This window comes from Brachyhypopomus gauderio, chromosome 7 (genome assembly GCF_052324685.1).
Source record: "Brachyhypopomus gauderio isolate BG-103 chromosome 7, BGAUD_0.2, whole genome shotgun sequence".
Classification (NCBI taxonomy): domain Eukaryota; kingdom Metazoa; phylum Chordata; class Actinopteri; order Gymnotiformes; family Hypopomidae; genus Brachyhypopomus; species Brachyhypopomus gauderio.
In genome coordinates, this window is record NC_135217.1 from 7,201,051 (window position 1) to 7,216,141 (window position 15,091).

Below are 15,091 nucleotides of genomic sequence, written 5' to 3' on the forward strand. Positions count from 1 at the left end.
TTGGTTAAGAAGGTGTGAATATAAAGACTACTGTATCTACAAGGGTCACTGTGTCTGTGAGGGTCACGGTGCCTGTGTCCCTGTGTCTACAAGGGATATTATGTCTGAAAGGGTCACTGTTTATATGAGATGTAATATGTCTATTGGGTCATTGTGTCTTTAAGGATCATTGTGACTATAAGGATCATTGTGTCTATAAGGATCAGGTTCAATATGTTTCTATTATTAACTCTTGATGATAACTCTTTGTCTATTTGAACTCAACTAGTGAGCAGTGACAGATCCTAACAGCAAAGAATCCACCTGGACCAGATCTGATGTTTTTAGAAGGTCATCTTCAGTCGTGTTTCATTCTAAATTCCTCACGGTTAAGGGTGCAGTTGGGGTCAGTGTATGAAACCTTGGAAAAGGTCCGTGGAATTAAAACCATATTCCTACCATCACTGTTCAATTTCCCTCAAGGACTGTTAGATCTGTAAACTGTATTCTAAACAGACTGTACAGCTATGTTCAGCAGTCCTGTTACTGAGGGCTGTACTGCAGAATTTCACATTTCAGTTTGAAATTCTTCCATTTGAATGAAGTATATTCTCATTGATAACGCATGCTTCATAATGTAATCCAAATTGTAACTGTATGGCACCCCCGCTCCCCCCTACATTATAGGCTCCCTTGGTACGGTCCGCTGTGTGCATGTGTGTTTCGTGTCTGTTTGTTTCTGTGCTGTTGTCGCTGTCGTTTTTGCCCCGCCCCCTTGTTAGCTTTCGCTATGTTAGCCTGTTGCACCTGTCTCTCGTTTTCCCCTCGCTAACGTGACACTACATTATCCAACAACTGAAGTAAAAGAACAAAACTGTGACTACCATGTATATCACTGCCAAGCATTAAAAGTGTTTACGCTGCACCCTTCTGACTGCGGCGGTCAGTGCTCTACTGCGCTTGTATTCTGCAGGTGTATGGACCCCAGGGGTCCTGAGTGTTTAAAACTATGGCTGTGCTGATCATGTAGTGCTGCAGTCTGAAAAGGCTGACCCCACCCATCCACCCACCCTTCCCTTGTCTTTGCTGCCCCCTGCTGTGCATGTACAGTGCTGCAGTTTACTGGCTAAAAGACAGGTGTGATTATGACCCTGTCACTGACATGCTGGAGACGCAGGGGTGCGAAACATGGCTTTGTGTTTTCACTCAGAAGTCCTGCACCACACAGGAAATGTGTTCACCTCAGCATGGACATCCGAATCAATCAAGTGAACAATCTCAATTAACACTGAATAGTAAATTTAAACCTGATTCAGTTCAATTTATCAAAGTGCCCATGCATGAAACATGACAAACAGCTCCAATGTGACTTGTGAAAACACATTTAACAGAGAATGTAAAATATCTGGAAGATATCAGTGTAGACTACAACTTTAAATTTATTGTATTTGTTGTACAAGTCTCAGCCATCTCCATTAGCTCGGGTCATCTCCATTAGCTCAATGGGTAGAGCAAGGTGCTCCCAGCCACAACACACATGAACAAAGGTGGTTTGAATCCCACGTCGGGCAGTACTCCACCATAACTTTAGGGGCTGTCATGGCCTGGTGGTAGGGAACTGGTCTTGTGACCGGAGGGTCATGGGTTCGATTCCCAGACCTGAGGCCATGACTGAGGTGCCCTTGAGCAAGGCACCTAACCCCAACTGCTCCCCGGGCGCTGGGCTAGGGCTGCCCACTGCTCTGGGCATGTGTGCACCTGATGGGTTAAAAGCGGAGGACAAATTTTGATTGCGGTGTAAAAAATCACAATTGACAAAATATGGCACATTTACAACTGGTTGCTTTGTTTAAGTCAAAGTAAAATTTATTTATATAGTGCTTTTTACAACACAATCATATGGGTCCAGATTCCTAATGAGCAAGCCAAATGCAACAGTGGCAAGAAAAAACTCCCTATGATGGTGGGGATTAGGAAGAAACCTCTGGAGGACCAAGACTCAAAACGGAACCCATCCTCCATTGGGCGCCCCGTTAGCACAAGTCTGTATTTGTGGACAAAGGGTGGTTCTACAGTTATAGTTAAGGTTCTTGTTCCCCGGCCAAGTAGTCACAGTCCCTTCGGTGTAGATGGTGAGCCTCAGGTAGGAGCTAGCACCAACTCCAGCATCAGTACATCCACCAGCAAGCCAGACCATCTCCCAGGTGCTTGTAGGTGCTTGCATGCACTCGTCTTAGGAAGAAGCATGCAAAAAGATAGACAATACAGGTTGAGTGTGTGAAAACCACCATTGATTTAAACACACATAGCTCACGTGCCAGTGATTAGCATGAGGCTCCGGCAGGCTAATCTATAGCAGCATAACTATAGGCAGGGGTTCAGAGGTGACCACAGTCATGAGGGCTCACTGAGACATTGCTTTGGATACCGTACTGAAGTACTGAAGTACTGACGATCTTCCACTAGCTGCTCAGACTGCGGAGTCTTTTGCCATCTTCAAACGTAGACTGAAGACTCACCTGTTTGTTGAGTACATAACTGAGCACTAGCTCAGCAGACAGCACTTCTTGTCCTTGTTTGTGCTTCTTGGTATAAGCTTTAATTCCTGTTTAAGTGAGCCTGTTTAATTTGAATACTACTGTAGGTAACGGCATTGATTCCTGTATTTCAGTATTAGTCTGGTTCAAGGGTATCTCCAAATCTGACCTATCTACAGTACTATCTGTATTCTGTGAACAGATCTTGATAAGAGTGTCTAGTGCTAGTGCTGAATGCCCTAAATGTAAATGTAAATTGTGAATGTAAGTGTGAAGTAGACTTGGAGTTGAAGTATATACTAGTTAAAACATCCCAACTCACTATTCTCCTTCATTATCATATTTTATTCTTTATTTCCTGGTCCTTTTTGAAATTAGAAACTGTTACAGCATAATTTACTATTAATTTGTCTCAGATTTCACACACAGGGCTGTTTTTTGCAACATTCGTGTTGCAGCAAAATTACCCATAAATTTGCATGTGAGAATGCGTGTGCGAGTGTGCTCACATGTGTAGTTATGTCATTGCATTCGTATGCTGCCGAGGTCCTGTCTGTCTCTCTATGGCAGCATTCGGAGATGCAGGGCGCCCCCTGCTGGAGAAATGCGGCTCTGCCCAACTATGCACCCTTCTCGCTCTGCCAGCAGGCAGGAGACAAGGCAGAAACGCACACTAATCTTCCAGCACACGTAGGCAAAACTGAGACTCAGCACTACGACGATGTTGGACGTGTTTGACTTTTCATTTAAAGGTGAACTGTGGTCTATGAATAAGCTTTGATCTTTTGTTATACAACTTCATAGACAAATTCTCAGTGTGATCAAAGGTGCTAACTGTCTAAATAAAACCCTATGAATCTTCATAGGCGTTACATGCATGTCCAGGAATGACATGCTTCACCATTTGATCTAGGCCTCACCATTTCGAAGAATTCATTACAATTATTGATCAAATAAAATAAAAAATTCATAACTATATTGAGTTGATTTAATTTCCTTTGCCTTTAAATGTCTTTAGTGCTTTTTCAACCCATCCATTCTTGCTTATGCTGTTAGAATTATGGTTTTGATTCATATATATATATATATATATAGTTTGAATGATTTAACAATATGAAGCAGATTCCATACTGCACATTAGTCAAGATTCACAGAGAGCGCTGCTACTCCAGCGCGTGGGATTGGGCGCCTCGAGCGCGTGGGCTGCACTGTTGTCAGGGAGAAGCTGAAGTCACCTTCACGCGGTTGGCCCAGAAGCCCAGACGCGATCCAACGCAACCGATCAGCGAACCGCAGCCGTGAACGGCGGTCACGCACGGAGGTCTGTCATGTCTGCGTTCAGAGCGAGATACAGCCTCCGACCGGAGACACCTGCACGGAGCGCCACGGGTGTTTATTGACACCATCTGCGGATATGCGGGAGTTCTGACACCACGCACGAGTAGAATCGTATTGGGTTTACCAGTACGGTAAAAAGAAAAAAAGGAGCGTTGCATGTATTTCATGCGCGCGTGAAAAGCCTCTGTTATCCTCATCTCCGAGGTGAACAACCTGTGATTTTGTGTGTTGGTGTGGAAGCTGCACGGTGCGTCCTCCCTGATGGCTCTGGTGACACTGGCGCGCGCGCCCGCGGACACATGCACCGGGGAGGTAAGCACAAACTCTGCAGCAGCTCTGCGATCGCAACCTAAGATCATCTGCCGGGGAACCGCCTGCTTGACATCGCAGTTTGTTTTTATATGCTAATGCATTATCGCAGGTTTGACCAATACACTCGTGGCATCGTTAGGCGGCAATAAAAGCAATAAGTTTAGAGAAATCGCATGCTGTAGTCGAGAAGACGGATCAAACCAAAACAAAGCATCCGAACTGTGAATATGTTTCAAGTTGTGCGACAGTCGGCATAAAATGTCTCAGTTAACGACCGTATGTAAACTCTTCGATCAAGTTAAACGGTTGGGCATGATCATACAACAGTATGTAAAAGTTATTTGCCACGAACAGTACGTGTACAGTAAATGATTCGTTTCCACCGTTGCAGAAGGGCTACTGCGATATCTGAATATATATCCACAACCAAATGTGCGCGTGGTAAAACACTGAGTGTTGACGCTAAACGCCGAAGGTTCTGCAGAGTGTGTAGACGTCGGTGGTGCAGTGATGTCACTCAGCGCTGGGCCTACTCTGCCCGGTGACCATCACTAGTGTGGGGAGGCTGCCACCTCTCGCAGTCCAACCACACATGACATGCCTGTCTGCCGTTTCTGTCGCTCTGCATACGTAAATTACATGGATGGTGTTCACTGGGATTTTTTGAGGTACGTTGGGGTAGGAGAAACAAGGCAGGTTCCATTATAGTTCCTCAAGAGAGCTGCAGATTTGGTTTGTTCAAGGATGAACAGAAACGTGTGTGTGTGTGTGAGAGAGGGAGAATGTGTAAGGGGGCGGGGTTGGATCATCCTGATGATGTCAGTATTTTTTCATTGGATCATGGATAATTCCACCAGATTGGCATTTTCCAGTCTAAGTGCTCCATGGGCTGCTCTGAGTTTATATGTGGTCTGTGGAAACTATAACGGGAAACCTACTGAACCACAGGACTGTTTAGGCCTTGTGAAAAGCATTTTTTAACCATGTCTGTTATAAAAAGAAATTGTAAAACAGAATAATTCTGACATAAAATAGAATTACATAGAATTGGTTAATAGAAGCCATAATGTCACTTTCAGGTTGGTTCACTGCTGCAAATTTTAAAAGGGCATGTTTAAAACAAGAAGGTGCTTATACTTTTAGAAATGTTTTTGAAAATAAAATAAAAAAAAATGATTATTTCAAAGTGTGTGGGGTAACATTACAATAGTTTTCAAATTTGCTCTATCTGAGGTCTGAATTGCTAGGTGAAAGACTATACATTTTTTTCATTGTATAACCAACAATTCTAAAGGAATTTGGCGCTTTTCTCTGTAGGATTTGGGCAGTGAAGATGATCCGAAGTCCAATCTTAGGTGAAATTTTGGATTATACATTTTTTCAGGCTTACTTTAATACTTTGATTTGTTGTAGACTGTGTGTATATATGTATGTGTGTGTATATATTTAATTTACTGTGCGGGTATGTGCGTGTGTGCGGGTATATGCGTGTGCATATATGTGTACTTGTGTGTGTGTGTGTGTGTGTGTGTGTGTGTGTGTGTGTGTGCGCGTGCGCGTGCATATGGTTTCAGCAGCAATGAAAGTTTTGTTCTGGTCCGAGGAGCAGCACTTCATCTGCAACATGGAGGCAGTGCTCCAGAGCCCAGAACCCCGACCCATCCCAAAAACACAGGCGAGCGCTCCTGTCCCTCACCCTGCCGCCCAACACACGGGCCCTGTTCCAGAACCTCCCTTCTAGCAAACTCCAGAAAAACACATTTGCTCTGGCAAATGAACCAGAATTGTAATCGTAATGCCGTTACCGTTGAACTGGTCTTAAGTCGCTGATGGATGTAAATCTGAGGATTGTGTATTAAAATAAAATAAAAATAAACACGTGGTTTCTGTGTGCCGTTTGCAATAGGTGATTTGTCCGAGCATCTTCAAGCTATGATAAACACCATCCGGGCTGAGGACAGAATAAAATTGGTGAGCAGGGTACCATTTTCCAAATCCTTCATGAACATAAAACTTACAGATGTGATTAATTTAAAACAGGATTTCCACACTGGGTTAATTTCTGTAAATAATCGTCATGTGAACAGTCAACGTCAACAGTCAACAGAATCTCGCTGGGACTTATGATGACCCCACCAAAATGTGGGTGTGGTCTGTGTGCAGGCAGTGAGACTAGAGAGCAGGTGGGCGGAGCATGTGCGATACATGGTGGTTGTTTACACAAAGGGGTGCCAGGACACAGAGGAGAATGTCCTTCTTGGTATGGACTTCACAAATCAGGACAGGTGAGATACTGCCCTCTGCAGTTCAGCATTTGCAGTTCGCATTTGCTGACATGCTTTGTTTATCTCAGTAAAAGTTGCACCGTCGGCTTGGTCTTGCCCCTGTGGAGCGACGCAGACATCCACCTTGATGGAGACGGGTGAGTGCTATTGGGGATGGTGCCCCTGTTCACACGGTACTGAAGGAACATTGGATTAGACTCCACGGTTGGGTCATTGCTGAGTAACGCTTGTATCTTTGAGAGTGTCACAACCTGAGCTTCATAACCATTAGCTACTCCTCTCCCTGCCCTTAGTGGATTCAGCATCAGCACTGCTGGAAGGTCTCACGTCTTCAAGCCCGTGTCGGTGAAGGCCATGTGGTACGTTCAATCTCAATCCAGTTAGAGCCACTTGTGTTGAGGCTTTTGGTTCAGGTTTCTGGAACTTTTCATAAGAAAACATCTGCACATACTTAACTAGTTTGTATATATTCTTTAAACATATAACTGATGCTGTTTAATCATTTAATAATTTTTTACATTTCTTTGATCGACTCCTGTATGAGGATGAACTCTGTCCCTGAACTCTGCCCCAAAGGTCAGCCTTACAGGTGCTCTACAAGGCATGTGAGGTGGCACGCCATTACAACTACTGCCCTGGTGGCACTGCACTCTCCTGGGTTGGCACCTACGAGAGTGGCCTCTCGTCCGAACAGAGCCACATCAACGAGTGGAACACCACGACCGATCTGGAATCTACCAGGCCTGACTCACCTGTCCCGTTCAGTGACCAGTAAGCCTTGGGCTGCTAGTTTTAGGTGCATATTTCACTGCTAGGATGTGTGAAGTATAAAGATGGATGATCTGGGGTTGGGCTTTGTCTCCTGTCTTGAGCAGACCAGCGGAGAGGGAGAGAGCAGAGTGCCTGATCACAAGCATGCTGCGTGGGATCGTGAGTCTACAGGACCTGGAGAACATCACGTCCAAGGAGGTACTAGGAAGGCCAAGGAGGCCTGCGTGCGTGTGGGTTGCTGTCAGAATTCACCTTAACCATTTGATCTTGATCAAGTTTTGTGTGGACACATCACAAAGACATAATGAACACTTTTTCTCTTGGTTGTACTGTTTTTGTTGCTTGCTAAAGATTATTGTAAATTGTCGGAAGCCTTGCGCATAGAGCAGCAACACATCAGGGTTGGTGGAGGGACCAGTTCTCTGTGGAAGTGCAGGAAACCCAGCAGTCTTAAGCTTAAGGGTGTTGGGGAGCCGTTGTCTCCTGGTGAACAGGACACTTTTGTCCTCAGATCCGCACCGAGCTGGAGCAGCACATGAGATGGAACCTGCGGGAGTATAAGGAGTTCATTGACAATGAAATTCTGCTCATCTTGGGCCAGATGGACAAGGCCACGCCCATCTTTGACCACCTTTACCTGGTATGAGGTCCTGCTTTATTTGGACCCTATATGTGCACACCCCTAGATACACGCTGCACACCTAGATAAGACCAGACAGCTTTATCGCACTTGACATGATTTGTGGACGTTAAATAAAAGTGTTTCCCAATTATTGAAACACTGTCCAACAGTTTCTTTGATTTCAGGGTTCAGAATGGAACGCTTCCAACCTGGAGGAGCTTAGGCACAACGGGTGAGTTTGCAGTGCAAAGGTCACTCTTCCCATGTCGCACGCAGACATTCAGGCTGACCCCATTCTTCCATGATCCAGGATTGGATACATCCTCAATGTGACACAGGAAGTTGACAACTTTTTCCCAGAAACCTTCTGCTACCACAATGTGCGTGTCTATGACGATGAGACAGCAGACCTGCTAGCACACTGGAATGACACCTATGACTTCATAGTGAGAGCTAAGTGCGTGAGCGTTAAGGACCTGACATACCTGTACACACATGTACAAACAGATGATGTAATCTGTTTCTTTTATTTAAAAATAAATAAATACATACATTTTAATATATTTTTTTAATGCAATTGGTATGAACTGAACATGCATCTGTTTGCCTGTCTGGTTGTATTTAACAGTGCCTGTCCGTCTATGTTTATCTGTTCCTGTGCGACAGACAAAACAACTCCAAATGTCTAGTGCACTGTAAGATGGGAGTGAGCCGCTCGGCGTCCACCGTCATCGCGTACGCCATGAAGGAGCACGGCTGGCCGCTCGCCAAGGCCTGCAGCTTCGTCAAGCAGCGAAGGAACGTCGCGCAGCCCAGCGTCGCCTTCTCCAAGCAGCTGGCGGAGTACGAGGGCATTCTGGGCGCCAGGTGAGACGAGGCAAACGAGCTGAGCCCTGCTAATCTCCATGTTGGTAACGTTTCAGTCATGCTGACACCCATAACGGTGGTGTTTTGACACTTTTTCCCTGTTTTGTTTAAGTAGGAACTCCAAGTTGAACGTATTGGAGATTAACGCAAGCGTATTTCTGTAAGGTGTTTGTCGTTATTGTTGTGGTTTGTTATATGTTATGGCAGCAAACAGCGACACAACAAACTGTGTCTAGATGAGGGAAACTCCAGCGGTGCCGGAACGCCCCGGGCCTCAGGAACACCTTCCGAGCCGGAGCCGTGCGACTGGGGGTGTGAGGACGTAGGCAGAGCTTCACCCCACCACTGCGGCGAAGTGCCTGCCGACCACCTCAACTACAACTATTATTTCCGCCGTCTGTCGGACACGGCGCTAGACAGTGAGCCGTCCACGCCGGTGCGGGGCCCCCCCCTGCTGGGCATGGAGCGCGTCTACATAGAGATCGAGGACGTGGAGCGCGACGCCCTGCTGGACGACGGCAGCGTCCCCGCCGTGCACCTGGCCCCGCCCGGAGACGGGACGGCGGCACAGACCTGTGGACGCCTGGAGCCGCTGGAGGACATGCGTCTGCGGTTGGAGTTCAGCACCGTGCTGGAGGAAGACGAGGAGGAGGCGCAGAAGGAGGAGGCGGAGATGGCCGCACTGGCACGGGGGCGGAGCAGCGTGGTCAGCCAGGCCAATCCCAACCGCTTCAGCAATGAGAACGCGAACAACAGCAATCGGCTGTCCGGCAAGCGCAGCTGCCCGTCCGGCTCCGACGTGAGTGTAACGTGAGTGTGTGTTGTGTGTGAGAGAGAGAGAGAGAGAGAGAGAGATTTTGCTAAATTTAAGCTGCTGTTGGTCCTATCTGAAGATATTATATTAATTAAGTAAATTTGTTATTTCAGTACCCAGGTATTCACTCAATCAGTTCCATTAAAAAATTAAAGTTCATTTAAAAAGAAAAATTGACCAATAAAGAAAAAAAAAACAAAGAGGAATATTTTCCAAGCTCGAATAAGTAGGTTGTTTTTGTTTTGATGGACACTGCAACAAATCTTATCTCCAAAGATAGGGGCTAATTTTATACTGTCTGTAATATTGTCTCAGATCATTTTAAATAGTTGTTGAGCCTAGATTTCTTTGTATAAATGAATGTCCTTGTTTGTCGGTGTTTCAAAGAAACTCAGCAGTCTTTAGGATGCTATGCATTGCGTTCGAGCCCTTATCACATCTGTTCTCCCTGCCCATGTGTTTCTTCTGTTCAGGACAGTGCTAGCAGCGGAAACCCTCACAAAGTGAAGCCCTCTTATTACACTTGCCGCGAGTGTCCACGACTGCTGGGTGGCCGTCGCTGCGACCGCCGCACTCATCGCCTCAACTTCCCACGCCACATGGGCCCGCCCCCCACCTCTGGCCACACCCCTGGGCTCGGCCCCTTCGGCCCCACCCCCATCCCAGGTCGACCAGCCCCTCTTGGGTCTCGAAGCCGCCTGTGCGGTTGTCACTGTGGGGGCCCCATGTGTGCCATCAGAATGCCTGCGGGGCCCACTGTGTGTCCAGACACCCTTCGTCAGCGCCTGACCTCGCCCGTGAGCTGTGAGGGGCTTCCCCAGCGAACGCTGGGACCAGCAGATGTAGACGAGCTCCAGGCGATGGAGGATGAAGAGGAGGAGAAAGGACAAGGGGTGGAGTACAGTGGTCAAGCCGCTGAACTCGCCCTCTTAAAGCTGAGTCTGCAGTGTGAGAGGTCTATGGCAGATCAAAGTCAGGAGGACCACCTGCCCGAGGGGCCCCACGCTCCTGTCCAACCAGAGACGATGGAGCTGAGTGCCGATGACGTCACCACAGAGGACATGGAGGTTGACCTGGGTACTGCTCCCACCACCACCTCCTTACTCTCAACATGCCCCACCCCCAGGTTCTGCCCAGGTCCTCCCCTGCAAAGCCACGCCCTGGCAGGGGGGCGAGGGCAGCCTGGCTTGGTCCGACTGCGGGCTCAGGAGATAGAGACGCGCGCACGGCTAGCTGACGCTAGGGCAGGGGACGGAGCACGGGAGATGGAGGCGCGTGCACGGCTGGCTGGACTCACCACTCCCTCAAGGCTGAAGCGCTCCAACTCACTGGCCAAACTGGGCGGCCTGGCCATCTCTCCACAGGACCTTGCCTGCTCCACCCACTCCACAGAGGGAGAGTCCATAATTGTGAAGAAATCCCCTAGCCTCACTGCGCGAGCTCTAATGGCACCACTGCTACAGACGTTCCCCAGCTAGTTTTAGCTCTGCCATAGACATTCCTCAGCCTGCTTCCGCTCTGCTACAGACATTCCCCATCTAGCTTCTCTCTGCAGCTCTGCCCTCAGGTGTTCCTTGGCTAGTTTCACCACTACTATAGATGTTACTGAGCTGCCTTCACCTAGCTTCAGAGCCACTACACATGTACCCTAGCTAGCTTCAGAACTACTACAGATGTGCTACTACAGACGTTTCTCAACTAACTTCAGTGCTAATGCAGACATTTCCCAGCTAGCTTCACTTCTGCCACAGATGTTTCTCAGTTAGCTCAAGGGCAGCAAAACAGGCCAAACATTGCTAGCAGCTAATTTCAGACTGGACTCGCAAGATACACACTTGCTACTCTACAGACTACACTGGACCAACATCCACTTCTCTGCAAATTTCCTACAGGACAGCTGTGGCTGAATTTAGCCAGTTGCTGTGATTAATGCTCTAATCCGGGTTTCATGTCCAGTTTTTAAAATCCAAAATAGATTGCTGCCTTTAGAAAAGCTAATGGCTGGGCTTTGTGCTAAACGAGTTTAAACACAACCGACAAAGATATGTGAGGGACATGTGAGGGAAAGTCTGATTTGGCTGTCTGTCTTTGTAAAGTGTCTGTGGCTTATTGAAACAGTATAAGCATAAATAAGCATGAAGCAGCTAATTACACACAGGGCCTAAAGTAGGCAGTGGAGGGCTCTGTTAGCACTGTTAGCATTTAGCACTGTTAGCATAATTAGCGTTGTTCTAATTGTTCAGCCTCCTCCAAGTGTATTTGATGTCTATGTGACACGTTTATGATTAGGGTCAAGCAGAGCTTAAAAGTATAGTGACTCAACTAGATGAGTCAGTGTTCGTAATCAGGGCTAGATTGCTCCTGTTGAAATTCTACCACTTTACAGGCCTGTGTTATAACATGCACGGCCTTATCATGACACGTATGAATCAGTTGTGTCATTCAGTGATGGAAAAAAGTAATATTAGTTATGTAGTGTGTAAATGCTTATATTTAGCATTGAAGAGGCATATGTGGCATGCTTGCACACCCCACAGGGTAAAGACAGTTGTGCACTACGAATGAGATTTGATTTCAGATGTGATGAGATGACCAGACTGCTGATTTCACCGAAGAACAAAAAAAAGTTCCCCTTAGCTTCAGCCTCATGCAGAAACTATTGGTTGATCTTTTTATATTAATATTATGAATATATAAGAAGACTAGTGTGTCAAGTTACTGTGCAATGTAAGATACATTTTAGATTCGATGATTAATCTAAATTTTAGATTAGAAAATTTAGATTAGATGAGAATCACATAAAAAAAAACCTAGTTAATTCTAAGTTATAATTCAAAATAAAAGACATGAAAACATTGCCCCAGAAAATTAAAATACATATTCTGTGAATATAAAATAAAAGAAAAGCTGCATAGTTTCCCACTTTTGAATAGCTTTGTTGAACCACGTTGTTTACTTGTGACCTGTAGGTTTTTTAAAGCACAGCACAAGGAACTTACAGCCACTCTGAAAGCACCTACATGATGAGCAAGGTAGACGCATCTCTGCAGAAGACCCTTACAGTCTGAAGGAGGCTAATGGCACATGAACACACAGTGGTGAATTGCTGTTCCTCTATTCTCTGCTTGACACTCCACGAAAATCAATCTTAATGTCATTTCTTCCATTTATATAAAATAATTGAATTCAAATAACCTGTTCCTAAAGATGTAAAGCAATGGCAAGGCCAAGGAGCTCTTGTTATGGTTTTGGCTTATTATTAATCCTGGGAAGAATGTGATGTCACTGTGCTGGACTGTGTATCTCATGTGTCTCCTACTCCTGCTCTTCTGGTGTTTATCAAAGACCTGCAATGTATCACTAGAACATACCTCTCTTTATGTCATTTAACTCGAGATGTTTATTGTACATAGTGTTGCCTGTGACGTACATAGACGCTTCAGCTGCAAGACATTAGTGTTCCATAATCTGCAAGTTGGCCCATGGATGGACATTTGTACAACAGATCGAAACAGGACAGTAGTCTTTCACCATGAATTTATAGAGACTAAGGCAACAAAAACCAAGAACGGCTCCTTTGCCAAAACACTGTTTGTGGGATTTCTTCAAATGACGTTAGGTCTAAGAGCTCCAGTATGTAGGCCTTAACGTTTTTTGCCAGTAATCACTTACAGTGGTATGCCCCTCATTACTGTGGCTAGCAGATCACCTGCTTTTATCAGTGCCACATGGAAACCATCACGCAACGTACTGCTAGAAAGATGTCATTTTCTAAATAATTTCTAATTGTTTTGTTGTTTTCATTTGGTGGTGCTTGTGAGTTGTGTTCCTGTTGTTGTTGTGAGGCATTTTTGTAAGATTCAGAATATGCAAGGAGGCCTGTGCAATAAGAATATACCGTTATTCCTCACCTTGTATGGGAGTCCAGCCATCATGCTCGTAAAAACGAAAGTAACAGGAGAAGAGTAAAAGGAGAGGAAGAGGAGAGCAGTTTTTATGGAGTGCAACAGCCAGTGTGACAGATGGCGTGTTTGGGCTGTGTCACCACTGGCTAGAACAGTCAGCCATGTGGTTGTGTATTTGTTTTAAAGCTGTGACGTTTGTCTTTTCTTTTTCAAAGGCTGCTTAGAAATGTGAGTGTGCCGCGTCTCTGGTCTGTCCTTCTGTAGTGCCATGTTGCAGGATTTCCTGGGGAGTGAAGTGATTCATTCATAGCAGCGCGGAGGAGGTGGCAAAGCTTAAACTCAAACTTTCAAACATCGTCTTAGTGGATGAATACCATTTTGCTGTAGGCCGAAGTTTTTTGGTGGTGAATTAGTATTGTTGTCTCTGCCTGTGCTATTTTTGACAGTATCATAAGATAATAAAATGCCACCACAGTCAGTGTCACAGTATTAACTGTTATTTAAGCAAACAAATACTAGCTAAATCTTTAAAAGAACTCCCAAGATCCATAACCATTAACCAAATTAGCTTCTTTTACACTGTTGGATTAATGTTTAATTTAGTTATTAACTATGAACATAAACTTTCTAAATGTATCAAAATTTTCTTTTGCCCATATTTTAACAAAATACAGAATATTTATCTGGTAATATCATTATAATCATGGAATATGAGTATAAGATTTCATTATTTAATATAGCAAAGTATGCTTATCATGGTAACCTGTATTGTCATGGTACTAATTTGGCACTTTTGAGGCTAATACATTAGCTCGTACAGGAAACATGGGAAATATGAAAGCTCAGAATTGCAACAATAACGTGATCTCACTAGAAACCTTTCTGCAGAGCCTTTTGTCTCTGAGCAAAATGCCTCCTGCAGAAGGGGTGCCTCCAACTAGAGAAAGGGTGGCTCCATCCCTTGGCCCCACCCCCTGTCCCTGACTCCACCCACAGGCATGCACGCTTGCTGCTGTTGTCATTTTTGAGTGCAGAAGCCGTTGGTTTGATTTGCGCTTCTTCATCCATCCAAGTGCCTTATCACTGCAATTTACAATCTGTCTCTCCAAGCAGCTCTGCATAATATATACTGCTGCTTGATTTGTTTTGTACTTTTGTATTTTATATTTTGATAGAGTGGAGACCAAAGTTCGTGTTTTTTAAGGCATATGTTCAAAAACATTAGCACTTCATGACAATGACAAAAAAATCTGAAACTAGGAAACCTGTTTAGCCCCTGACCCAAAAGTTCAAAGTGGAGGCAGTGACTGTGGAAAAGTGCTCTCATTGACATGTTGCTGGTTTTCCTTTTATATTTAAGGCATAATTTGGTTTGTTTGTTTGTTTGTTTGTTTTGCACTGCGCATAGACACATGTTAATGCATCCTGCACTTTTTGTAATAATGTAAGGTACTGTAAATGAGAGAAATAAATTGTTTACTGTCTGTAACAGCAACATACTTGAGTCTCATTACAGTGTCTACAACTATGTTTAGAAACATCAGCATTTGTGTTGATTAAGTTGCATAAGACTGTTGATCTACTGATAATATTGGTCATTTGTACTGAATTTGGATTGCATGATTTGCGTCATTCATACATGTATAGAATAAGGAAAAGGT

The 15,091-nt window shown here is 45.1% G+C and overlaps 1 protein-coding gene across 5 annotated transcripts; it reads left to right on the plus strand.

The window, feature by feature from the left end:
• Positions 1-3,710: 3,710 nt before the first annotated feature.
• On the plus strand, positions 3,711-14,910 carry ssh1b (slingshot protein phosphatase 1b). Of its 5 annotated transcripts, none has more exons than XM_077011297.1 (15): positions 3,711-4,166; positions 5,484-5,521; positions 5,741-5,841; positions 6,073-6,137; positions 6,330-6,451; positions 6,520-6,588; positions 6,745-6,810; positions 7,028-7,222; positions 7,327-7,420; positions 7,734-7,862; positions 8,030-8,076; positions 8,155-8,301; positions 8,511-8,711; positions 8,919-9,510; positions 9,999-14,910. In XM_077011297.1, exons 1-15 carry the CDS (start codon positions 4,116-4,118, stop codon positions 11,001-11,003), a joined length of 2,922 nt encoding a protein of 973 aa, XP_076867412.1. In that variant the 5' UTR covers positions 3,711-4,115; the 3' UTR covers positions 11,004-14,910. The 5 variants fall into 5 exon arrangements, with proteins under 5 accessions (XP_076867412.1, XP_076867413.1, XP_076867416.1 ...); XM_077011298.1 differs by having other exon boundaries at positions 5,744-5,841; XM_077011301.1 differs by having other exon boundaries at positions 10,004-10,136.
• Positions 14,911-15,091: the final 181 nt, after the last annotated feature.

What these genes read in the sequence shown, in the direction of transcription:
- ssh1b (XM_077011297.1), top strand. Translation starts at nt 4,116, where the DNA reads ATGGCTCTGGTGACACTGGCGCGCGCGCCCGCGGACACATGCACCGGG. An exon ending in GATCCGAAGTCCAATCTTAG is followed by an intron (nt 5,522 to 5,740) that starts GTGAAATTTTGG and finishes ATATGGTTTCAG; the next exon opens with CAGCAATGAAAGTTTTGTTC. An exon ending in ATCCACCTTGATGGAGACGG is followed by an intron (nt 6,589 to 6,744) that starts GTGAGTGCTATT and finishes CCCTGCCCTTAG; the next exon opens with TGGATTCAGCATCAGCACTG.